At 42.7% G+C, this 26,373-nt stretch overlaps 1 protein-coding gene across 3 annotated transcripts; it reads right to left on the bottom strand.

Moving 5' to 3' along the window:
• Nucleotides 1-426: 426 nt before the first annotated feature.
• On the bottom strand, nucleotides 427-26,373 carry serpine3 (serpin peptidase inhibitor, clade E (nexin, plasminogen activator inhibitor type 1), member 3). Of its 3 annotated transcripts, none has more exons than XM_080204265.1 (9): nucleotides 26,223-26,373; nucleotides 22,296-22,598; nucleotides 18,325-18,558; nucleotides 15,928-16,125; nucleotides 10,254-10,452; nucleotides 6,755-6,855; nucleotides 6,379-6,465; nucleotides 4,206-4,289; nucleotides 427-484 (listed from the first exon to the last, which is right to left on the bottom strand). In XM_080204265.1, the coding sequence occupies exons 2-9, from the start codon at nucleotides 22,561-22,563 to the stop codon at nucleotides 441-443; spliced, it is 1,215 nt and encodes a 404-aa protein (XP_080060391.1). In that variant the 5' UTR covers nucleotides 22,564-22,598; nucleotides 26,223-26,373; the 3' UTR covers nucleotides 427-440. The 3 variants fall into 3 exon arrangements, with proteins under 3 accessions (XP_080060391.1, XP_080060392.1, XP_080060393.1); XM_080204266.1 differs by having other exon boundaries at nucleotides 22,302-22,598; XM_080204267.1 differs by lacking the exon at nucleotides 18,325-18,558 and having other exon boundaries at nucleotides 22,302-22,598.

The raw sequence follows: 26,373 nt of genomic DNA, 5'->3' as shown, positions 1-26,373 counted from the left end.
CCTGAGTCTTTAAAGTGAGTGTAGGAGCGAATGACATTTGGGAAAAATTGCTCTACATAATGTATTGACAATGTATGTCAATAGCATTTATTCCTGAAGTGTTGATAAAGCAGGGGAGTGATCTGCCAAAGTATTAATGTTCATGGAACTGGTTATGTCCTCTGCGTGCTTATTATCCACATTCTTTAGCATTACGATGCTGCCCTTTTAAATAAGGATGGATGTATGAATGCATACAAGCTTAGTTTGTCACACCAAATTTATAGAGCAAAACACCTGTATAGTAAATATATAATCCCTCTTTGAGCTAGTATACTATTTGCTGTTTAAATTGACATGATAGATAGTTAATAAATACAAAGATCTATGAATGTTTCAATGGCCAAAAATCTTATTTCTAAATTTAAAATGGAGGGGGGGAGAAAGTGTTTGCAAAGTGTTTATTCAAGAGGATCCATCACTCGGCCCATGAAAAGAATTCTTCCTGTGGAATTAAATGGACAGTATTAATTTTTATCATTTTACACACTCGTTATCAAAATCATGTTCAATCACTGAACAATTATAATATTTACTGTACTTAGTTTTTAGCCTGTGACTAGTTTATCGGTTCCCCTGTCCCCAAACAGCAGTTACGTTGACGGACAGAGTATATAGGAAAAAGTAAATGAGGCATGTAAGAAAGGTATAATTAGGGGTGTGTTGCTTTACATGTTGATTGGATGAATCAGATTGGCAAAAGTAACATGGGAAATAATTTTAGTGTGCACTTGAGACAATTTCTTATAACAGTCTATAGGGTCAATCAAGGAGCAGGCTAATCTATATCTGGCTTAATGCAGTGCACCAGGATTAATCAGTGACTTCATGGAAAAGAGAAACTAGCCTCTAGGCAACTGTAATTATATATGCTAGAAGTTCATGCTCAGTTTGAAGGAGGGAAGTATGAGTCGAAGACTAGTTTTAAACCTATAAGGGTATGAAGGCAGAGTTGGCTAAAGTGAACTAGGAAACCAGGTTAAAAGGTATACTTGTACTGCTAGCTAGCTTTAGCTTTCTCTCGTACTCTCCCTTCCTTTGATTTTTAGTCATTCTTTTCTAGTTCTTGAGACCTCTCCAATCTTCTGACCTAGGTTAAAAGGATAGTAGAGATGCAGAGGCATAGTTTAAGGAGATATTTAATAATTCACAGCAAGAAATGATCCCCCAGTGAGAAAGTGAGACGTGTTGATCTGTATGTATCATCTATGGCTAAATAAGGAAGTTAAATGTTGTACTAAATTGAAAGAAACACTTTGCAAACCTTCAAAGATTATTGTTAGGTTAAAAGATTGGACAGATTTTGGACAGAACCAGCAAACCTTTATTTTTCAAAAGAAAGTGTGGGAAAGTTAAGAATAAGAGAGAGTAATATAGAAACAGATAAGAAATTCTGCATGTCTTTAAACTGGAAGAGAGCAACTGAAACTATTGTTGACCCTTGGGAGTGTCGGGGAATTGATGATGGAAAACAAGGAAACGGTGGAGATACCGAACAATATTTTCTGTCTTCACTGTAAAAGTGATCAGGCATAGGCAACGTGGTTTTGTGAAAGGGAAATTGTTTTATTTATTATAGATCTTTGAGGAACTACCAAGCAGGATAGATAAAGGAGAACCTATAGATATTGTTTATTTGGATTTTCAAAAGGCATTTGATAGGGTGCAATGTCAACATGTTGCTATGATGTATGGGGTAACATTAACATAGATAAAGATTGGTTAATTAATAGGAAAGGGAGAGTAGGAATAATTAGCTGTTTTTTGTGTTAGTAAGCTGTAACTAGTGGATTGCCGCAGGGATCAGGGAGACCAACTATTTACAATCTAATATCAAAAACTTGGATGAAGGAGCTGAATATATGGCAGCTTAACTTGCTGGCTGCACCAAAATAGTAAGAAAATATATTTTGGAGGAGAAGTAGGGAATCATTGAGAGGATATAAACAGTTTGAGTTTACCAGAAATTTGGCAGGTGAGTATAATGTGGGATGATATGAACTTGTCTATTTTGGCAGAACAAAAAAGTATACTATTACAATTGTTAGAGATTACAAAGGGATCTGGAGTCCAGATGCATTTTTTTTAAAGCTGTTTCTGCCTTTTGGTAAGAAGTAAGGCTCTGGTCAGACCCCATTTGGAATATTGTGAGCACTTTTGGGGTCTGAATCTAAGGAAGGATGTGCTGGCCTTGGAAAGGATCCAGAGGACTGGAATGAAGAGATTGTTGTATGAGTAATGCTTGAGGACTCTGGGTCTGTACTCGTTGGAGTTTAGGCAGATGAGGGGGGATCTTATTGAACCTTAAAGGGTTCTGTGCAACCTGGATAAAGTGGACTAGTTTCCACTAGTAGGAAAAACTAGAACCAGAGGGCACAACCTCAGGCTGAAGATGAGGAGGAATTTCTTCAGCCAGAGTGTGATAAACCTCTGGAACTCTTTGCTGTCGAAGACTGTGAAGACCAGGTCATTGAGTGTTTTTGAGACAGAGATAGTTAGGTCCTTGATTAATAAGGGGATCAGGGGTTGTGGGGTGAGAAAAATATCAGCCATGGTTGAGTGGCGGAGCAGACTTGATGGGCTGAGGAGCCTAATTCTGCTCCTATGTCTTATGGTCTTTTAGACTTTTTGGCTCAGATGAAAGCCTGATCAAGCCTGGCAGGAGGAGTAATGCTCATCTGTCAGCTTGGATTTTGTGTGATCAAGCCCAAAATGGGATGTATGTTCTTGTCAGTTCAGGTCTGTTTTTTTTTTCCTTGTCTGGGGTCTCTGATTGGACTTGATTCACAGTGGAACTGATTCACTTCAGATCAGCCATGATCTTACTGAATGGCGGGGCAGGTTCGAAGAGCTAGATGGCCTACTGCTCCTGTTTCTTATGTTCTTATGTTTTTATGACTTAATTGGCTTTTTTGATTAGGAATAAAGTACTAAAAAAAATCAGTGTCCTGATAGATGAATTATAAAAGTTAATATGCAGGTACAGTAAGTAGTAAATGAAAAGTTGCTGTTAATTGCAAGGGGAATGGAATATCAAAGTAGGAAATAATATATATTTTGCCTTCATGTCTCCATCAATCTTTAGAACTACCATTAACACTTCCTTTGTCTTTTGTTCCATGACATCTTTGTCAAATTTCTCTTTGGCTCCCACCAGTTCCTGAATTATTTTGCTCCACTTGGCCCATTCCCTCTTAAACAATCTAAAATCCATCACATTACTCCCTCCCTTTAACTCTGAAGAGTCATATGGAATCAAATTGTTAACTGTTTCCACAAATGCTGCCAGACCTGCTGAGTTTTTCCAGCACTTTATTATTATTGTTAAAGTAGGAAAGTTCTACCGCAACTGTCCAGGTCCTTGGTGACACCGCATTTGGTTTCATTTGAAAAAGGATTCATTGTGTTAGAACTGTTCTGAGAAGGTTCACAGGACTTAGGAAGAGAGATTGAGCAGTTTGATCCTGTACCAATTGAAGTTGAGAAGAATGAGATGTGATCCTATTGAAACGTAAAAGATCCCAATAGGACATTTGATAGGGTGGGCACTGAGAGGATGTTTCGAGAGAGACTAGAACAAGTGAATGCAGCTCAAGAATGAGAGGTCTCTCTTTTCAAGTAGAGGTGATTTTTTTTATTTGTTGGGAGCGGTTTGGGTGAAGATGTGGATTTCTCCATATCTTTCTAACTTGTATGGCTGAGATTTGAGCATATTGTGTGATGTGCACAGGGAGAGGTTGCATGGTGGCACGGTGATTAGTGCTGCTACCTCACACTTTGTTCAGTTCCCAGGTTGGGTCACTGTCTGTGTGGAGTTTGCACGTTCTCCCGTGTCTGCATGGGTTTCCTCCTGGTGGTCCTGTTTACTCCCACAGCCCAAAAGATGTGCTGGTTAGGTGGATTGGCCATGCTAAAATTCTTGTTAGTGAACCTGAACAGGCGCCAGAGCATAGCGATTAGGGGAATTCCACAGTAATTTCATTGCAGTGTTAATGTAAGACGACTTATAACACTGTTGTCATGTTGCCATGCTCATTTTTGCTATTTGTGCACCTACGTAATTGTGTAAAACGTTTTCTAATTTGAACACGAGCTACTTACAGCTGAACATTAGTTGTACCATCAATAATGTGCACAGTAAGCAGTACAAATTTGAGTGTCGTTACCTGTTTTGGCATGCCGCAGTAGAAAGAAAAATGGCCTGTCAGCCTTGAACGCAAGGGTGCGAGATCTTTTCAGCAAAACCATAGCTAAAACACAGTGAAATGTAGTTACGAGATATAGGGTAAGAATGGATTCATTCAAGATACTGTGGAATGTATTTTGTAGGTTTAAATATTTAACACCCAAGTTTTGGGTGGCACATTGGTTAGCATTTCTGCCTCAGCACCAGGATCCTGGGTTCAATTCCCGGCTTAAGTCACAATGTGTGTGGAGTTTGCACGTCCTCCCCTGTGTCTGCACGGGTTTCCTCTGGGTGCTCTGGTTTCCTCCCACAGTCCAAAGATGTGCAGGTTAGGTTGATTGGCTATGTCAAATTGATCATTAGTGCCATGGGACTTTCAGGGTAAATATGTGGGGTTACGGTGATGGGGCCTGGGTGGGATTGTTGTCAGTGCAGGCTGGATGGGCCAAGTGGCCTGTACATTGCATTTGTCTTAACTGTTCCTTCTATTTGTCCACATCTCTCATTTTTATCTCTGTATCTGTCATCTTGAATCTGGTGTTCTGTGGGTTCTACCAGTCTAATGATGCCTTATTGGAGTGTTGTTCCTCAAGTACAGGCTACTTGCTGTGTTCAGCTGTGAACCTGTCCTTCACATTCTCCCCACATGGCAATCGAAACCAAGGCAGCCTGATTTCTGTTGCATCAACTAAGCTTGATTCAGCCCTTTTCTTTCGTTTTAGATGTCAGTGACCCTGTCTGATGAATAAATTGCCTGTGAATGGACCTGTCCTTGAGATCCTCCTCATCCTTTGTGCATCCTTCGTTTTAATGCCTTGAAGGAATCTTTTGTCTTTATATCTTCCTATACTTGGCGTAAGTGGCCAGGTGAATCTCCTGTTATATTAAATGTGAAATGCACTTTTTTTCATTTCCCACCTACGTAGTAGCTGTGTCAGCTTTCCTTTTCAAAGTAACACTTAACTAAAAAATTCATAACAATTTGTGGAGAGCAAGATGCTACAAACAGCAGTGAGATAAATGACCACATCATCTATTTTAGTGATGTTGTTTGAAGGCCATGCTGCTGTTTACAAGGGATCATAAGATCTTTTATATTCACTTGAAAGGGGACTGACGTATCTTAAGGCATTTCTGATAGTGCAGCACCCTGGCATCTGCCTAGACTCAGTGCTCCAGTGTCTAAAATGGGCCCACGACTTTGACTTGGGCAAGAGTGCTGCCCATGTCAGATGGCATGGATTTAAAGGAAGTTCTAACATACTAACTTTCTGGAAAACATATGAGGCTCCTCCTCACCTCTGAGCAATGCATCCACCATTCCAATGTAAGGGAACAGGTTTGTTCTTATCTTTGTATGTCTCGCATGAACATGTGAATCGTGTTTATATACAGTAAACGGCAGAACTCTTAAGAGTGTTGATAGAGGGATCTGGGTGTACAGGTACACAGGTCACAAAGTGGCAAAGCAAGTGGAGAAGGTAGTCAAGAAGGCATACGGCATGCTTGTCTCCATCGGCTGGGACATTGAGTTTAAGAATTGGTCGGCCATGTTGCAGCTTTATGGAACCTTAGTTAGGCCACACTTGGAATATAGTGTTCAATTCTGGTTGCTGCACTACCAGAAGGACGTGGAGGCTTTGGTGAGGGTACAGAAAAGATTTAACTGTTGCCTGATATGGAGGGCAGTAGCTGTGAGGAGAGGTTTGAGAGACTTGGTTTGTTCTCATTGGAACGATGGAGGTTGAGGAATGACCTGATGGAAGTCCACAAGATTGAGGGGCATGGATGGAGTGGATAGAAGCTTTTTCCCAGGGTGGAAGAGTCCATTATAGGGGGCACAGGTTTAAGGTGCAAGGTTTAAAGGAGGTGTACAAGGCAGATTTTTTACTGAGTGGTGGGTGCCAAGAACTTGCTGCCGAGGGAGGCAGTGACTTTTAAGGGGCATCTGGACAAATATGTGAGTAGGATGGGAATAAAGGGATATGGTCCCTGGAAGGGTAGGGGGTTTTAGTTCAGTCGGGCAGCATGGTTGGTGCAGGCTTGGGAGGGCCGACAGGCCTGTTCCTGTGCTGCAGTTTTCTTTGTTCTTTGTGGCGTGGAAGGAACTTGTTGAGAGTGCTCTGAGAATCCCCCTTTGGAACAGCAAATACCTGTAGCAGCTGCAGCTTCAGTCCCATCCTCCGATACTTCTATTTTTGCTTCATGGATAGCTTCAGAAACAAATAGTTTTTCCTGCTCTGAAAAGATGAAGCAGGACCAGTTATTACTCAAGTGTTAACAATCGCATCTTACATTGAAAAATTTAGCTTGATTTTTGGTATTTGTCAGAAGCCAGTTTATTTTTATTTATCTTGGAAAAGGAATCTTAAAATGTCAGCACTAAATATTTAATTTGCGTATTATACAATTTCAGTATTCTGACATGGGGAGATCCAAATTGTTTTAGTGACAATACAGTAATATTAAGTCTGTTGTTAACTGGAGCATATACCTATCTTGATTTATTAGGATCAATATATGGCTTACCAGAAATTCCACTGAAGTCTGCTTTACTGGGACTGAAGAGGTCAGTGATTCCCAAAGTGGTCAGCACAGTCTTGAGGTTAAACTTATTTTGCACTTTAAACCTGCACGTTAATAGTGGGACAAGCTGCAGTCAGTTTAACGCTCTCAGAGACAGTGGGAGTAACAATCTAAACACTTGGGATATGGTGTGGGTAATCTGAGCCTGTCAGATTTTTTAAAAAAAATCATTGGTTAGAATTTGAAGATTGTGTGCAATCATGGAGTGGTCAGATACAGTTTTGATCCCCCTCATCTTGCTGAGTTCCTACTCTGTGTTGTGTGTACGCTTCCCTGCAGGGAGAGAGAACTCCCTTGCTGCTAATGTTCACCTTCTACTGGTGGACTAACTCTGAGAATGCGCACGTTATCCACAATTGCGTTGAGTATCAGAGATTGATTTATTATTGTCATATGTATTAACATACAGTGAAAAGTATTGTTTCTTGTGTGCTATACAGACAATTCACAGAGAAGGAAAGGAGAGAGTGCAGAATGTAGTGTTACAGTCATAGCTAGATTGTAGAGAAAGATCAACTTAACGCCAGGTAGGTCCGTTCAAAAGTCTGACATCAGCAGGGAAGAAGCTGTTCTTGAGTCAGTTGGTACATGACCTCAGACTTTTGTATCTTTTTCCTGACGGAACAAGGTGGAAGAGAGAGAATGTCCGGGGTGTGTGGGGTCCTTAATTATGCTGGCTGCTTTGCCGAGGCAGCAGGAAGTGTAAACAGAGTCAGTGGATGGGAGACTAGCGTGATGGATTGGGCGACATTCACGACCTTTTGTACTACTTTGTGGTCTTGGGCAAAGCAGGAGCCCTACCAAACTGTGACACAACTAGAAAGAATGCTTTCTATGGTGCATCTGAAAAGTTGGTGAGAGTCGGAGTCTTTTGAGAAAGAGAAGACGTTAGCGGGCTTTCTTAACTATAGTGTCAGCATGGGGGTACCAGGACAGATTGTTGGGGAACGGACTGGGGAAAGAACAAGTAAACCGAGAGAAGTGAGAAAGAGGAATATGTTCTTGAATCCTCAAAGCTTTCCACTACTCTAGTATGGTTATGGCATGTGTATGTGCCATGATTCCTGCAATATCAAAAGAGTTTTTATAAAGAGGTTGAGGCAATGAGTTGCTTCATGGAGAGGGAGAAAGTTCACTGGTCTCAACTTCTCTGTATGTAGTTCTTTGCAGAACTGAAGAGCAGAACTATTCTGTTAGTCAAGCTAATGTTCGCCTTGGATGAATAGATGAAAGGAAGGCAAAAATGTCTAAGGAAGGATGTGCTGGCCTTGGAAAGGGTCCAGAGGAGGTTCACAGGAATGATCCCTGGAATGAAGAGCTTGTCGTATGTGGAATGGTTGAGGGCTCTGGGTCTGTACTCATTGGAGTTTAGAAGGATGCGGAATGAATGTTATTGAAATTTACAGGATACTGTGAGGCCTGGATAGAGTGGATGTGGAGAGGATGTTTCCACTAGTAGAAAAAACTAGAACCAGAGGGCACAACCTCAGGCTAAAGGGACAATCCTCTAAAACAGATGAGGCATTTCTTCAGCCAGAGTGGTGAATGTGTGAAACTCTTCGCTTCAGAAGGCTGTGGAGGCCAGGTCATTGAGTGTCTTTAAGAAGAGATAGGCCCTTGATTAATAAGGGGACCAAGAGTTATGGGGAAAATGCAGGAGAATGCAGATGAGAAAAATATCAGTCATGATTGAATGGCGGAGCAAAATTGATGGGTCAAGTGGCCTAATTCTGCTCATATGTCTTATGGTGTAAAATGACATTTTGGAATTGGGTATTGCTATAAGATTTAGTATTATCTTTTCATCTTGCATCTGAATTCCAGTCTAGCCCATTTTAACTGGACAAAATTCATCCCCGTCCCTGCTGTTTCTTGATCTTAAGTATTCGAGTGTGCAAAATATCGTGTAATCTGTTGGCTGTTGGGAAGCACACTCACAACATTGGCTTGGTGCTTGGGCAAGGGATGGGAATATCAGTGATTGGGCAGGGTGAAGGCAGTTCTGCTGTGCTACATCTAACCTGGAAGATCATGTCGTTGGCATTGCCTGTACAATAGCAGGAAAGATAATCCATTCCAAAGGACTTTCGTCGGTGTTAATCATTACTTTGAGTAAACAAAAAATGAGTGGAATAAACTCAGTCGTGAAGAAAGATTTCAATTACATATCTGTGGCGGAAAATGAGTATTTTCCCCAAACACTGCTGCAGTACTCACTGATCGAGTGGAAGTACTGTGATAATTTTGACTGTGTGAGAGAATTAATCTAATCAAAAATGTAATTCCTAAAGCAGGAACAACTGGACAATATTTCAGCACAGTCAGCATCAGGACAGCACAGTGGTTAGCACTTCTGCCTCACAGCACCAGAGACCCGGGTTTGATTCCTGGCTTGGGTTACTGTTTGTGCAGAGTCTGCACGTTCTCCCCGTGTCTGCGTGGGTTTCCTCTAGGTGCTCCGGTTTCCTCCCACAGTCTGAAAGATGTGCTAGTTAGGGTACATTGATCTGAACAGGCGCTGGAGTGTGGCGAGTAGGGGATTTTCACAGTAACTTCATTATAGTGTCTATAGTAAGCTGATTTGCGACACTGATAAACATCAGGAGCGCAGGAGTTAATTAAACAAGACAACTTTGCATGAACTGAATCAAGTCAATTAATTAGTCAAGAAGCTTGAAAATGAAAGGTAAAATTAAAACAATCTTTCAGATGTATTCCTTCATAATTGGGTGTTTCAGGCTGTGAAATAACTTATAATTTGGAAGCTCATCAGAGGCTTAATTCAACACTACATTTTAAATTAACGCTCTGTCATTTTCTGCAGATCAATGTGTGTGCTGGAAGATGGTTTTCAAAGTGTTGTCTTGCTTCACGGTTCATCCACTGCAAGAGTTTAGATTAATTTTTGATGGGAAATAGGTTTCTGGAGTTGATTTGGCTCCTGCTCTGCCCAAGATACTACAAAGGTCCTGAATGTAGCCCAGTGTCACGCAAACCAGGCTCCCATCCATTGACTGTGTCTACACTCCCTGCTGCCTCGGGAAAACAGCCAGCATAATTAAGGATCCCACGCACCCCAGATATTCTCTCCTTCACCTTCTTCCGTCGGGAAAAAAATACAAAATTCTGAGGTCACATACCAACTAACTCGAGAACAGCTTCTTCCTTGCTGCCATCAGATTTTTGAATGGACTTATCTTGCATTAAGTTTATCTTTCTCGACACCCTAGCTATGACTATAACACATTCTGCACTCTCCTCTATGAACGGTCTGCTTTATCTGTGTAGCGCGCAAGAAACAATACTTTTTGCTGTATGCTGCTACATGGTGACAATAATAAATAAGTTCATTAATCTATCACTGATGCCAATTACATTTATAGGGTGTGACGCATGGACATTACTGAAGATCCCTTTGAGAGAAATGATAGGGGAAACTTACTTGGGTAAGAACACTTCCATTTTCATTCTTCTCATGCTGTTGGTCCATGCTGATAGTGTGTGAGATGTGATGTGAGGCTCTATGGAGGAGATGGGGTTCTTTCTTTCACTAGGAATGATGATGAGCATGTTCACTGCATGTTCTAGATAGCCGAGTTCAACCGCTATAAACCTCTGATTGCTTCCAGTCTTGATCTGGCCTGCAATTAGGGAGAGTATTAAAGGCGCTCTTGTCCAAAAACAAATCAAGAATGTCAGTTATCTGCAATTGTCTTTTAGGTTCAGGGAGATGGGAAAGAGATGTTGAGGAGAGTCATGCTTCGATACATGTATTAGACCATATTGGCAGAATTAAGCAATTCGGCCCATTGAGCCTGTTCCGTCATTGAATTGTGGCTATGTTTTTCAACCCCAGTCTCCTGCCTTTCCCACCTAACTTCTGATCCCATTGCTAATCAAGAACTTATCTATCTGTCTTAAAGACATTCAATGATCTGACCTCCATAGCCTTCTGTGGCAATGAATTTCACAGATTCACTCTTGTCTAGCTGAAGAAATTCTCCTCATTTCTGTTCTAAAGGGTCATCCCTTTATTCTGAGGCTTTCCGACAAATGGAAATATCTACCTTGCATTCACTCTATCCAGGCCTTTCAGTATTCTGTGAGCATCAGTGAGATCCCCTCCCATCTTTGTAATCTCCATTGAGTGTAGATCCAGAGTCCTCAATATTTTCTGTTCTCTGTACACTTAATGCCACAGTTATTAGCACTGCTGCCTCCAGTGCCAGGAATCTGGGTTTGATTCCTGGCTTGGGTCACTGTCAGTCTGGAGTCTCCACGTCCTCTCTGTGTTGCATGGGTTTCACCCAGGTGCTCTGGTTTCCTTCCACAGTCTGAAGGAAGTGCTGGTGAGGGGCATTGGCTATGCTAAGTTTTCCCTCTGTGTACGAGCTGGTGCCGGAATGTGGCAGCTTGGGGATTTTCACAATAACCTCATTGCAATGTTAATGTAAGCTTACTTGTGACACTAATAAATAAACTTTAAACTTGCCAAGAAACTAAGAGTCTTTATGGAAATCTTAGCTTAAATGAGGAGGTTCTGATTACAATTTGACTTGTATCTGTTATTGGAATAGTCCCCACAGGAAGCACCTTTAGCAAGCTGCAACTTGCTGATTTGAAAAACTAAGGAAGAATATTTTCTCTTGCTGTGATGTCGGAAAAAATATGGAATTATCTGGAACAAAATAAGGGACAGTGGAGTCTTTTTTACGTTAATTAGGAAGGAATTGGACTATTGAGCAAGCTGACCTGGAATGTTTCTTGGAAACTGGATGCTGGAACTAAATGAGGAAATCCTATGTGAAGAAACGTAAAACTAAACAAAACCAGAAGGAAGGTTGTTTAGCCTATCGTGCTTGTGCTAACTCTCTGAAGGAGTTATGCGATTAGTCAAAGTTTAACATGAAGTTTGATGAGATAGTGACAGTTAGCAAAGTGGAAATTGGACTCAGTTCCACAATCTTGCTGAGAGAGCCCCAATGGAAGCTTGAAAGGCAAGGTTGGTTGAACCAAATGTTTGCTGGCCAGAATGTGACTATTTTACTAAGCTCTTAAAGATTTCCGTTCTAGTGCCCTTGCTTTTATTTTCTTTGGTGAGTATTATCTAAGGTTGAACTAAGTGTTAGAAATGGCTCTTTGGAACATTTTTTTTTTAATTGCAACATTCATGCAAATTTTTATCTGCAAGTTTCAGCAGCTTGGATCGACTCACTAACTCATTCACTAACCATTTTTTTGTTGTGGGTGCTGGCAAGAGCAGAAGAGTGTAGTAAGAGCCAAGTTCATGGCATAACATGCATCTCAGTTGCACAGGTGAGGAGGAGGAAAAAAGGAAGAGCAATAGTGGTAGGAGATTCAATAGTTAAAGGGAACTGAGGAGCATTACTGTGGCCATAGACATGACTATGGGATGGTATGTTGCCTCCCTGGTGCCAGGGTCAAGGATGTCACGAGAGGTTGCTGGGCACTCTTTTAAGTTTATTTATTTACTAGCGTCACGAGTAGGCTTACATTAACACTGCAATTAAGTTACTGTGAAAATCCCCTAGTTGTCACACTCCAGCACTTGTTTGGGTACACTGAGGTAGAATTGAGCATGGTCAGTGTACCTAACCAGCATGTCTCTTAGACTGTGGGAGGAAACCGGAGGGAGAACCTGCAGACTCCATACAGACAGTGACCCAAGCCGAGAATCGAACCCGGGTCCCTGGCGCTTTGAGGCAGCAGTGCTAACCACTGTGCCATGGATAAACAGCCAGAGGTCATGTACCACATTAGGATCAATGGTACAGGAAGAAAGAGGGATAAGGTCTTCAAAACAGATTTTAGGGAGTTAGGAAAGATATTGAAAAGCAGCACCTCAAAGTCAGTAATCTCAGCATTGCATGCTGAATTTTTTTTAGAAAGTTTGTTTATTAGTCACAAGTAAGGCTTACATTAACACTGCAATGAAGTTACTGTGAAATTCCCCTCGTTGTCACAGTGCAGTGCCTGTTCGGCTGAGAATAGTGAGAATCGAAATAGAAGGATAGAATGAATGAACACATGGCTGGTGAAATGGTGCGAGAGAGAGAGGGCTTTAGATTTCTGAGACATTGGGACCAAGTCTAGGGCAGGAGGGACGTGCACAAACAGAACCGACTGCACCATAACCACACCAGGACTAATAACCTTGCAGGGAGATTTGCTTGTGATATTGAAGGAGGAAAGGGGATATGTTTAGACTTGCAGGGATGGGAACCTGAGAGAAAGTGCAGATAGGAGAAAAATAAAGCTGATAGTAGGAAGTGGAAAAATAGTAAGCAGAAGTGAAGGTCAGCATTAACAAGTGCCAATGCCAAATAGAGTCAAAATACTGTTACAAAGGCAGAATTAAAGGCATGTTCTACCTATGTGCATACTGCATTCATAACAAGATAGGTGAAATGATGGCACAAATAGAAATAAGCAGGTATGATCTAATTGCAGAGATATGACTGCAGGGTGACCAAAGCTAGCAACTGAATATTTGCCATTTAGAAATGGCAACCAAAAAGGAAGAGCACTGGGAACGGATGTTCAGTTCCTAAAATGTGTCAGATGTGCTGAGCCTTTCCAGCACTTTTTAAAAGTTTCCATTCTCCACCCAGAGTACTTGCTTTTATTTTAGTAAGCCTGACGATTGGGAGCATTTTAGAGTTTATTAAAGGAGGACTGATGAAGAGTATGAATGTACACTAGTAAGAAACATAAAAGCAGATTAAGTTTCTCCACGTGTGGATTTATGAAAGGGAAATGGGAGACTGGGAAGTGTTGATGTATGAAGGAACCTGGGTATCCTTGTTCATAAGTTACTGACAGACAACATGTAGATGCAGCACACATTGAGAAAAGCAAATGGCTTTCCATTACAAAGATACGTTGGCCTTTATCACCAGTCAATTTGAGTACAACAGTGAAGATGTCTTACTGCAATTGTATTAGAACCTTGGTTAAACCTAACCTGAAGTACTGTGTATAGTTTTGGTCCCCTTGTCTAACGAAGGATAAATCTGCCATCGAGAGAATGCACTAGATTACTCCCTGAGATGATGGGCTTGTCTGACAATGGGTGATTGAGGAAACTGGACCTGCAGTCTCTAGAGTTTAAGGTTTATTTATTATTGTCACAAACAGACTTGTACTAACACTATAATGAAGTTACTGTGAAAATCCCCTAGTCACCGCACACTGGTGTCTGTTCAGGTACACTGAGGAGAATAAGAGGTCATCTCATTTAAACTTTCAAAATTCTTAAGGGGCTAGACTGGATAGACTTTTTATTATTCGTTTATGGGAGGTGGGCATTGCTGGCTCGGCCAGCACATATCGCACATTCCTAATTGCTCTGAACTGAGTGCCTTGCTGGGCCATTTGAGAGAGTACATTTTTAAAAAATAGTCAACAACATTGCTGTTGATTTAGACTCCATGCAGGGTAGACCAGGTAAGAATTGCAGATTTCCCTCCTTAAAGGACATTTTTAGTGAACCAGATGAGTGTTCCCAACAATCGACAATGGTTTCATGGTCATCAATAGAATTTTAATTCCAGATTTCTTGAGTACAGACTTCAACATGTGCCATGGTGGAATTTGAACCTGGGTTGCCAGCGCGTTACCTTGGGTCTCTAGATTACTAGTCCACCAACAATCCCGCACTAGTGGCACAGCAAGGTCAAGAGCTCCAACTGGGGACAAAACTTGCTTGTTTTTAAATCTAAGGCACCATCATGTATAGAGTGAAGAACTTGTCCTTTGAGAAAAGGTTGAGGACTCTGGCTGTGTACTCGTTGGCGTTTAGAAGGATGGGGAGGGGGGAGTCTTATTGAAACTTAAAGGATACTGCGAGGCCTGGATAGAGTGGACGTAGAGAGGATATTTCCACTAGTATGAAATACTAGAACCTGAAGACACAACCTCAGACCAGAGGGACAGTCCTTTAAAACGGAGAAGGAATTTCTTCAGCCAGAGAGTGGTGAATCTGTGGAACTCTTTGCTGCAGAAAGCTGTGAAGGCCAGGTCATTGAGTGTCTTTAAGACAGAGATAATTAGGTTTTTGATCAATAAGGGGATCAGCAGTTATGGGGAAGGGCCGGAGAATGGGGATCAGAAAAATATCAGCCATGATTGAGTGGCAGAGCAGACTTGATGGGCTGAGTGGCCTAATTCTGCTCCTATGTCTTGTCTAATTTCTTGCAGGCGAACAAACACCAGGTATAGTCAGTGAAAGTTTATGGATTTGAATATTGAATGTGAACATTCTACTAAGTAACAGTTTCTCGATGGGCTGAGTGGCGTAATTCTGCTCTTATGTCTTAGGGTCTTATTAGCATTCAAATTTTTCTTTACCTTTTCAATTAGGCAAACATGATTCTCCCATTGGAAGTCTGAATTGGTACATTTTGCATCAAAAGTGCATTTTTTAACATTCCTTCTCAGGATTTGGGTGTCGCTAGTAAGGCTGCCATTTGTTACCCATTGCCCGAAGGAGGTAGTGATTCAACTCAATGGCTTGCCAAGCTAAGTTCAGAGGGGAATTGAGAATCAACCGCATAGATGGGGAACTGAAGGCACATGTAGGTGGAAGGACAGCAGGCTCCCTTCCTAAAGAATCTTCCTAATGTTCGTGAACCAGGGCAGCTTGGTGGCACAGTGGTTAGCACTGCTGCCTCACACCGCCAGGGGCCTGGGTTCAAATCCCGGCTTGGGTCACTGCCTGTGACTACACGTTCTCCCCATGCCTGTGTGGGTTTCCTCTGGCTGCTCTGGCTTCCTTCCACAGTCCAAAGATGTGTGGATTAGGTGGATTGGCTGGGCTAAATTGCTCCTTAGTGCCAGGGGAGACTAGCTAGGGTAAATGCATGGGTTTATGGGAATAGGGCCTGAGTGGGATTGTGGTTGGTGTAGACTTGATGGGCTGAATGGCCTCCTTCTGCATTGTAGGATTCTATGATTTTTACAAACATCTTCCTGGTCGCTTTTACAGATGCCCGCTTTTATTTTCTGGGTTGACATTTCCAATTCCAATCTGCAGTGGCGGGATTATTAATACAGCCAAATAACCACTCCACTACCAGTAACAATGTGATACTCACCATAGTTTACTGCGGATATTTGATACATCATGGGCACTTTAATGACAGAACCATCTGCTTTGGTAAATGAGAGGTGTTGGGTCTCTGAGAGTGCGAAGGGATTCTGCCACGTGCTATTAAAATAAGTAGTGCTGATAACAGCAATCTGCGTGAGCGATGGACTTGCTGAGGGCCATGACATAAAATCTTTAATTTCACCTGTAAGAGCAATAAGTGACAGTGTTACGGTATGACAGATTATTGTATCTCCCAAGCACTTTCAAGACATTTTGGACAGCATGGTGGCACAGTGGTTAGCACTGCTGCTTCACAGCGCCAGGGACCCAGGTTCAATTCCAACTTTGGATCACTGTCTGTGTGAGTTTGTACATTCTCCCCATGTCCACGTGGGTTTCTGCTGGGTGCTCTAGTTTGCTCCCACACTCCAAAGATGTGTAGGTTGGGTTGATTGGCCATGCTAAATTGCCCCTTAGTATCGGGGGATTGGCAGGGTAAATATGTGTGGTTACGGGAATAGGAGCTTGGTGGGATTGTGGTCAGTGCAGACTCAATGGGCAGAATGGCTTCATTGGAGCAATATGACTTTTACCATAACAGCATAAGGATTTTGAATTCAGTCATGATTATGATTTGAAAATATCTGCAAATATGTATATTATTTACCAGTTGTGGCTACCTTAGCCAACTCAAGTGTTAATGATACTGTTATAAGCGGGTTTATCCAATTGGTTCACTTTCTAATGAAACAAATGATCTTTCCTAGGCTGATGTGTGGTTCATTGCATGCTCCTCCTTTATCTCCAACTCTGGAAGTTCCACACTTGTTCTGGAGGTTGAATTTTCACTGACTCCTGATCCTTTTTCACACCTTTCCCTTATTCTCAAACTTTCATTTCCGGGACCACCTCCCAGAAAAAGCTGCAAAACCCACTCAATTACATAGACAAAATTGGCTTGCTGCTTTAATTAGAAGTGGATTACTGAAGTGTATAATACTTCATTGTACTCTCTAATGCAATAACATCGCTAATGGTTTAATGTACCCTGTATTTACATATTGAATAGGGAAAACATGTTTTTAAAAGGCATAATCCCTTATGGGAGTACACTGAGCAATCTGTAGGTCTTAATATTTTACTTTGTGTGCCATTAGACAAGCTTGAATGTGTTTTTACATGTCCATTAGGAATTTGCTACTTGACCATGTGCATCTTGGGGACTAGTCAATGAAAAGAAGCAGACTTGTGTTTATGTAGCACCTTGCTTAACATTCAAAAGCCAATGGAATACACTTGAAATGGAGTCATTGTTACAGTGTCAGGAACAAGGCTGTCAATTCTTGTACAGCAGTGTGGAGATGCCAGCGTTGGGACTGGGATGGACACAGTAAAAAGTCTGTCAACACCAGGTTAAAATCCAACATTTTAATATTTAAAGAGTCTTGGCTGTCAACTGCCTTTTCAGGACGAGTTCCAAAGACTCATCCACCTCAGATAAAAATGTTTGCCGCCTCCGTTATAAATGAGGGAGCCTTTTTTTTAATCAGAGACCCCTAATTCTAGATTCTCTCGCATCCTTTCCACATCCACTCATCAATATCCCTTTTGATCAAGTTGCCTTTTCCAACAGATACAAGGCTAACCTGTCCCACCTTTCCTCATAAGACAACCCACCATTATAGTTATTTGTCTTCTCTGAACTGCTTCCATTCTGCCTGATGCTACCGTCATCAAGCCAGAGATGGCCATCGACCCTGCATCCAGCTGGGCCTATTTCTTGGACCTCTGCCCTATCTCCTGCTCCGGGTGGTTCAGCTCCTGGACTGGTTAGTGGGTTGAAACCTGGTTCCATGCTGCTGCCAGCCGGACCAGGAAAAGGGAGCTACGTGTTCAAGTCCAGCTCCAGAGACTTGAGCACACAGTCTTGGTTGACTTCTCCCAGTGTAGTACTGAGGGAGTACTGCATTATCAAGAGATGCTATGCTTCAGATAAGGCTTTTAGACCCCACCTATCCCCTCGGGCAGACATAAAAGATCCCATGATGGTATTCTGGAGAAGGTGAGCTTCCCTGGTTTTCTACCCAACGTTCATACTTCCAATCAAAAACTTGAAAAAACATAGGTTATCTGGACATTTTTTCATTGCTGTTTGTGGAATCTTGCTCTCTTTGAATTAGCTGCTGTTGGGTTTTCAGGACTGCACTTTGCAAAAGGTACTTAATTTTTGGGATGTCCTCAGGCCATAAAGGGCACAGTTCAAATACAAGTCTTTTCAGGAACTAGAGTTTGTCAACTAGCGTCCTAATTGTGATGCTATCCGTCCCTTAATCAGACTGTTAAATCCTTTAATTTGTAACTGCCTGCAATGCTGATGGAAATACACTGAAGCCCAGATTACCTCGACTCTTGGTGCTGACCCACTTGTTTATCAGTGTTGCTGTTTCATTTGTATTGCTGAAGTTCACCCTTTGGAGGCTTCCGTTTAGCCAGACTGCCGTGTCCTCTGAGAAGTGTGGAGAAAGCTGGATGCTGGATTCCACAAAGAGGCCGCAGGCCAGCTGAACTGCTGGAGTGTGGGTGGAGTTGGTCAGCTCCACATACATACTGCGCAAGAAATGTCTTACTCCTGAGTCTGCAAAATATATTAGTGTGGAGTTAGTACTTGCAGCAAACTGCTATGGGAGAGAGCTCCCTGATGATAGTGAATGTTAAAAATGTTACACTTGATGTTAAATTGGTTTCATTAGTTTTATTAGATTTTCACAGCTTGAAACAGACCATTATTTATACTAGTCAAGAGCTCTGCCTCTTAGAATGTGCTTTTGTTATTGAGATAATGAGTGTGTCTTTGGTTTGATATAATCCCTGCTCCCGAGTCAGTGCAGGGTTTAAACCTTGCCCCAAGGCAATACCACTGATGGGAGACTGAAGCTCAAGCTCTGAATCCAGTGAGATACCCAGGACTGATGTATCTGGGTGGCTCCCACCCCTCCCCTCTTCATATGAATGGTGGGAACTCAGAATATATCCTGCAGTGCAGAAGGAGGCCATTCGGCCCAGACTCTGCACTGACCACAATCCCACCCAGGTCCTATCCTCATGCATTTACCCTAACTAGTCCCCATGACACTAAGGGGCAATTTAACGCAGCCAATCTACCTAAAGCGCACATCTTTGGACGAATCATACAGGACTAACCATACTGTTGACTAGCATGTGCCTGGTTACTGCCATGGAAGGATGGTTCCAGACCCAGCCTGTCAAATTGTTAATTAGCATAGAACGTAGGACATAGAACATAAAAAAACTACAGTGCAAACAGGCCCTTCGGCCCACAACTTGCACCGATGATATCCATACCTACTAGGCTGACCTATAACCCTCAATTCTATTAAATCCCACGTACTCATCCAGAAGTCTCTTAAAAGACCCTATTGAATTTGCCTCCACCACCACTGATGGCAGCCGATTCCACTCACCCACCACCCTCTGTGAAAAACTTACCCCTGATATCTCCTCTGTACCTACTCCCCAGCACCTTAAACCTCTGGATTGCTCCCAGCACACCATACGCCGCCTTAACCACATCCTCTACCTGCAAGGCCGATTTAAGAGTCCTATGGACCCGGACTTCAAGGTTTTCACATATAAGATGATGATATCCAGCCCCACTTCACTCCCCGTACTGCACCATCTTTAAATTATTACACCGCTTGCCCAACATCTAATACTGGCGGGTTAGGGCAGCGTGGTGGTCCAGTGGCTAGCACTGCTGCCTCACAATCCCAAGAACCCCGGTTCGATTCCCAGTTTGGGCCACTGTCTGTGTGGAGTCTGCACTTTCTCCCCGTGTCTGTGTGTGGGTTTCCTCCGGGCGCTCCAGTTACCTCCCACAGTCTGAAAGACGTGCTGGTTAGGTACATTGGCTGAGCTGACTTCTCCCTCTGTACCCGAACAGGCACCTGAGTGTGGCGACTAGGGGAGTTTCACGGCAACTTCATTGCAGTGTTAATGTAAGCCTTACTTGTGACTAATAAATAAACTACTTTTGTGGGAGGAAACCAGAGGAAACTTACGCAGACGTGGGGAGAACGTGCAAACTCCACACAGACAGTGACCCAAGCCAGGAATCGAACCCGAGGCAGCAGTGCCAACCACTGTGCCGTTGAACAATCTGCTGTTTTACATTTTTTTGTCTCTTCCAAAAGAAGCTGTCAAGGCTGATGATTGCAAGTTCCTCCTGTATTTCTCCATAGCAACTGAACTGGGAGCAGTTTACCCAATCCTTCCGGGGGAAGAGGCCAATCTTGTGCCTCTAACACCATCTCTGCAGCTGAGCACTAGAGAGCATTGCGGAGGGGATTTACTGGAATATCACCAGGGATGAGGGATTCCAGGATATGAAGAGGCTGACTGGTTTTCAAGTGGGACATAGATTTCTGGAAATCAATCCTTGTGGGTTCTATTTGGAAGGAGACCACCTTCCAGCGGGATATTGGGTGCTAGCTGAAATTGATTAGTTACAGTTCAAGTTCAATCTTAACATTCACTGGTTGATGAACCAGTGCAATCCAATTGGTCAGCGTCATAAAACATTTTCCTTTTTCCTTTTCCTTTTGCATTTAAAAAATCACGTGTAATTAAGTACTAATCTGGCATCGTTTTATTATTGCAACCGACAAGGTGTTTATCTGAAAGCATTTTTCTTGAGTAAAACATGATTTGTTTTAGTTGCTTCGTTGATGTACACATCTGTTTTTTAAGTAATTAATTAAAAACGTCTTCGTGTCTGATGAATCAAATTCCATTTGTGGAGTGCCATCGAACACTTGGTGAACACACCCCATTCATCGCAGTGGTCAGTACTGCTGCCTCTCGGCGCCAGGGACCCGGGTTCGATTCCCAGCTTGGGTCACTGTCTGTGTGGAATTTGCACATTCTCCCCATGTCTGCGTGGGTTTTCTCCAGGTGCTCCGGCTTCCTCCTACGTTCTGAAAGACGTGCTGGTTAGGGTGCATTGATCCGAACAGGCGCCGGACCGTGGCGACTAGGGGAATTTCACAGTAACTTCATTGCAGTGTTAATGTAAGCCTTACTTGTGACTAATAAATAAACTACTTTAATTTTGTGGGAGGAAACCAGAGCACCTGGAGGAAACTCACGCAGACGTGGGGAGAACGTGCAAACTCCGCACAGACAGTGACCCAAGCTGAGAATGTAAGCCTTACCTGTGACTAATAAATAAACTTTACTTTGCATAGCTAATTTCAGGCAAAACTATTTTTAAGCCAGGGTTTAAAATCATGAGAACTTAAAATTTAAGGTTGTTGTGAAGTTGCTATAATTTGCATTTAAAATTCCCTAATCTTGCTGTCTTGGTCAATTTAATTGTTAGTTTAGCTTATTTATTAGTATCACAAGTAGGCTTACATTCACACTGCAATGAAGTTACTACGAAAATCCCCTAGTCGCCACATTCCGGTGCCTGTTCGGGTACACTGAGGGAGCATTTCAGACTGTGGGAGGAAACCGGAGCACCTGAAGGAAACCCATGCAGACACGGGAAGAATGTGCATAGACAGTGACCCAAGACGGGAATCGAACCTGACTCTGAGGCAACAGTGTTGACCATAAGAACATAAGAACATAAGAAATAGGAGCAGGAGTAGGCCATCTGGCCCTTCGAGCCTTCCCCGCCATTCAATAAGATCATGGCTGATCTGTCGTGGCTCAGTTTCACTTTCCCGCCCTCTCCCCATAACCCTTAATCCCCTCTCTTATCAAGAACCCATCAACCCGCTTCTTAAAAATATTTAGCGAGGCAGCCTCCACCACTTCAACGGGCAGAGAATTCCAGAGATTCACCACCCTTTGAGTGAAGAAGTTCCTCCTCAACTCCGTTCTAAACCGCCTCCCCTTTATCTTGAAGCTGTGCCCCCTAGTCCTACTGTCTTTTTTGAGCGGGAAGAGTCTCTCCACCTCTATCCTATCCATCCCATTCATCATCTTATACGTCTCAATGAGATCTCCCCTCATTCTTCTAAACTCTAATGAGTACAAGCCTAGTTTATTCAGCCTCTCCTCATAGCTCAACCCCCTCAACTCCGGTATCAGCCTAGTAAACCTCCTCTGCACTCCCTCCAGGGCCAAAATATCCTTGCGCAGGTGCGGCGCCCAAAACTGCACACAGTACTCCAGCTGCGGCCTCACCAATGCCCTATACAGCTGCAGCAAGACCTCCCTACTTTTATACCACTGTGCTGCCCCAATTTGGATTGCACTGATCCAACCAACAGAAACAATACCTTTGTGTACTTTATAAAAAAAAAAGAGTGACTGTAACATATAGCATATGTGAGGAAGATTCACCTGTACCGTGAACAGTATATCCTAATGCGTTCTCCAGTTGTGCGAAGGTGTTTCCTTTGGCTCCCAGCTGTAGCAGTTCTAGTGCAACAGTGACACCCACTGGGGATATGACAATATTGCGGCACTCTTCACCCTCCGTCAGCTTTTGGTAAAGGGTTTGCGCAAATTCAGTGTTGAGTTGTCTGATGCTGTCCTGGAAAGCACAGGTCCTCCTCATGACGAATAGCAAGTGGAGCAATAGACTGGGGACCGAGAGGGAACCCATCATGATGCAGCAGCTAACCCTGAGATTTGACGGATGATCTGTAAATATAGGCAAATGGGACAGAACAAAGAAGGATATGAGCTACAGCAATTGCAAAGACAACTGTTCTTCCTTTTCATCGGACGCACAGCAAGACTATGTTGGTTGATGTAGTCATTGCACTTATATTGGAGAGAGTGCAGAAGAGGTTTACAAGAAGGGTTCCAGGGATGAGAAACGTCAGATTTGAGGGGAGGTTGGAGAGGTTAGGACTAGAGAAGGTGGGCCAAGAGGGGATCTGAGAGAGATGCTCAGAATCGTGAGAGGGCTGGACGGAGTAGCTGGGAGAAACTGTGTTCCCACTTGTAAAAGGATCGAGAATGAGGGGGCACGGATTTAGAAAATCACAAAGTAAAGTTTGTTTATTAGTCAAATGTAAGGCTGAGATTAACGCTGCAATGAATTTATTGTGAAATTCCCCCAGTCGCCACACTGCGGCGCCTGTTCGGGTCAATGCACCCTAACCAGCACACCTTTCAGACTGTGGGAGGAAACCGGAGCACCCGGAGGAAACCCATGCAGACATGGGGAGAACGTGCAAGCTCCGCATAGACAGCACCCAAGCCGGGAGTCGAACCCAGGTCCCTGGCGCTGTGAGGCAGTGTGCTAACTACTGTGCCACCTCAGAATTGGTGTTTGCGCCATGGTCTCAGGTATGCACCATGGTCTCAGGTATACAAACAGTTGTTTGGTACTTAGGGTAAATTCAGGGTATCTCTTTATGTTTGATATTCTTGAGTGTCCTGATGAGGGCAAGATGAAAAGTTTTTTGATGTGCCTTTTATTCAGCGATACTCAAAATGTTAGATAAATGCCTGAAAGTGATCTGATCTACCAGCAATAAGCCTGAGGGTTTGGGCAGAATTTCCCCAATCTGATTTGAGGCAACATTGCAGTGAAATGTTCCATTTTGGTGCAATGTCCCAGCAGCACGAGCTAGATTTCCTCCAACTCATCAGTACATACTGCAGCAATGTAACGAGCGAAGCCTGCGGTTGCATTGGAACAACATTTTTCTCCAAGTCCTCCTTTATTACCTCCACCACAGGAAGCAGACAGAGGTCATATTTTCATCCCTGTTTGTCTGTAAACAATAGTTCAAAGAAACTAACGAACAGATTTCAATCTGGTGCTCATAGTGTATGGCTTAAGGAAAAGCTGATTAACTTTGGTGGAGATGTGGGTCTGCATCCTTGTTTTATTCTTCAAGGAACTGTTGACATTGGGCAAATTGACTTTTTTTGCAATGTTGTGGGTTGTTTTAGATCGTTGTGGGTTGTTTGATTTAGAATGATATGGGATGTCTCAGTGCTGTGCTGCAATTTGTCACAGTTGTCGACATGTGAGCAGAGTTTTCAGAGCAAGTTGTTGGACGTGGATTTGCCTGAAGTCTCCTTGGTGAGATGGAACTTGTTATTAAAATTCTTTTTTTTTCAGTTTTGTAATTCCAGAACCTCAGCCAGGCAGTTAAAAGCCTCAAGGGAATACTGCATAATTGTTATAGTGTTAACACAAGGTGGAGGAGGTAAGTGCTCTACTGAGTGATGTCTTTGTTTGTCAAATTGATATTACCAAAAGTAATGTTTGAAACAATTAAACTCATGTACATTGTACATAACACTGTTAAGGAAACGTGCTTTCAAAAATCTTGTGTTTATGACATTACAAATTCTGGGCAAATCAATGGCAGATGCCGTATAATTTTGATAAATGTGAGGTTATTCACTTTGGAAGCAAAAACAAGAAGGCAGGTTACTACCTGAATGGCTGTAAAGGGGTGTGTGCAGCAGGATCTGGCTGCCCTTGTGCACCAGTCACTGAAACATGCAGGTGCAGCAGGTGGTAAAGAAGGCAGATAGCTAGGTTAGGATTGTTTTTGCTGGAGTTCAGATGAATGATTGGGGGGGCGGTGGGGAGTCTCATACAGACTTATAAAATTCTAACAGGACTTGACAGGGTAGGTGCTGATGTTCCCAAGAGTGGGGGAGTCCGGAACCAGGGTTCGTAGTTTGAGGATTCAGGATAAACCATTTAGGATGGAGATGAGGAGGCATTTCTTCACCCAAAGAATGGTGAGCCTGTGGAATTCATTACCACAGGAAATAGTTGATGCCAAAACATTGAATGTATTCAAGAGGTGGGTAGATATAGCACTTGGGGGGGAATGGGATCAATGGGGAGAAAGTTGCATTAGGCTTTTGAGTTGGATGATCAGCCATGATTGTAATGAATGGCCCAGCAGGCTCAAAGGGCCAAATGTCCTCCTTCCGCTCCTATCTTCTATGATGCCATTTGAAGAAGGTGCAGAAAATCCATTCCAGCTCTCTAAGAAGTATTATCCTTATTTGGAAAAAAACTGCTATAAGATACAAGACTTTTAAATGTACATTTTGAACATCAACTTAGGTTTTCTGGTGTTTTGCATGGGGAGTGGGTTTATGTTAATGAGCCAAGTAGGATTTTGAGAGAAGTAACTTGAAAAAGGGGCAATTTGCACATAGCAGTGTAAATTAGCTGGGCACAAATATTCTAAGTCAGAAATGTAGCGTGTCTGTCACAGTTATGCTGCAACTTGCCAGGAAATTAGTCCAAAGATGTGTGGATTAGGTTGTTTGGCCTTGCTAAATTAACCCTAGTGTCAAGGAGATCAGCAGGGTAAATATGAGGGGGTTAAGGGAACAGGCATGGATGGGATTGTGGTCAGTGCTGACTCGAATGGCCTCCTGCACTGTAGGGATTCTAGGATTTTATGATTCAATGTGTGGCACAGTGGTTAGCACTGCTGCCTCACAGCTCCAGGGACCTGGGTTTGATTCCTGGCTTGGGTGACTGTGTCTGTGTGGAGTTTGCACATTCTCCCCGTGTCTATCTGGGTTTCCTCCGGGTGATCTGGTTTCCTTCCACAGTTCAAAGATGTGCGGGTTAGGTTGATTGGTCATGCTAAATTGCCCCCTTAGTGTCCTGGGAGGCGTCGGCCAGAGGGATTAGCGGGGTAGATATGTGGGGTTACGGGAATGGGGCCTGGACGGGATTGTGGTCAGTGCAGAGTTGATGGACCGAAAGGCCTCCTCCTGCACTCTCAGGATTCTACGATTCTAAGTGTCAAGTGCCTGTCAAAGAATCCTGGATCCTGAATGTTGTTAAAAATAATCATGAGGATTAATTTGTCAGTGGGTTGTGAATCATTTAATTGTCACTGCAAATAAATCAAAATCCGTTATGAAATAAACACCTGGGAATAATCAGATTAATTTATACATTTGTCCAACTCATATCTTCAGATGTCCTTTATCTCCTCCTGCTCCCTCCCCAAAATGTACCATCTCACATTGATGTATATTTTGTACATTTTCACACTTCAGTTTTATTAAATGCTGGCCTGAACTTTCCCTTCTAAATCTTTCCATCTACTTTGCTATAATTATTTAAACAGTACAACTCATTTTAACATTGGCCTTATTTTTGCCAAATGGAACATGGAAAGTATATTCAGAGAAAAGTTTTCTATATAGTCGAAACCATGCAAATCAAAATAGATATTTCAACACTTTTTCCACTTAGAATTGCTGTTTCAGGATTACTTTGTATAAAAAGGCAATCACAAGATTGTGTGCATTACTTACACTTGTCTTCTGCCTCTCCTTCCCTCTTTCCCACTATCTCACATTCTCTTTCATGCCCGGTTGAGTGTAATCATAAGACTGGGCTGCTGTGGCTAGTGTCTGCAGTCTCTCTCTCTCTTTCTCGGCGATGTCTGTACCACTCTCCCCCAGA

Source organism: Carcharhinus amblyrhynchos, chromosome 15 (assembly GCF_965287045.1).
Source record: "Carcharhinus amblyrhynchos chromosome 15, sCarAmb.v2.hapA, whole genome shotgun sequence".
Classification (NCBI taxonomy): domain Eukaryota; kingdom Metazoa; phylum Chordata; class Chondrichthyes; order Carcharhiniformes; family Carcharhinidae; genus Carcharhinus; species Carcharhinus amblyrhynchos.
The sequence above is the reverse complement of the archived record's forward strand: the minus strand, read 5'-3'. Positions and strand labels throughout refer to the sequence as shown.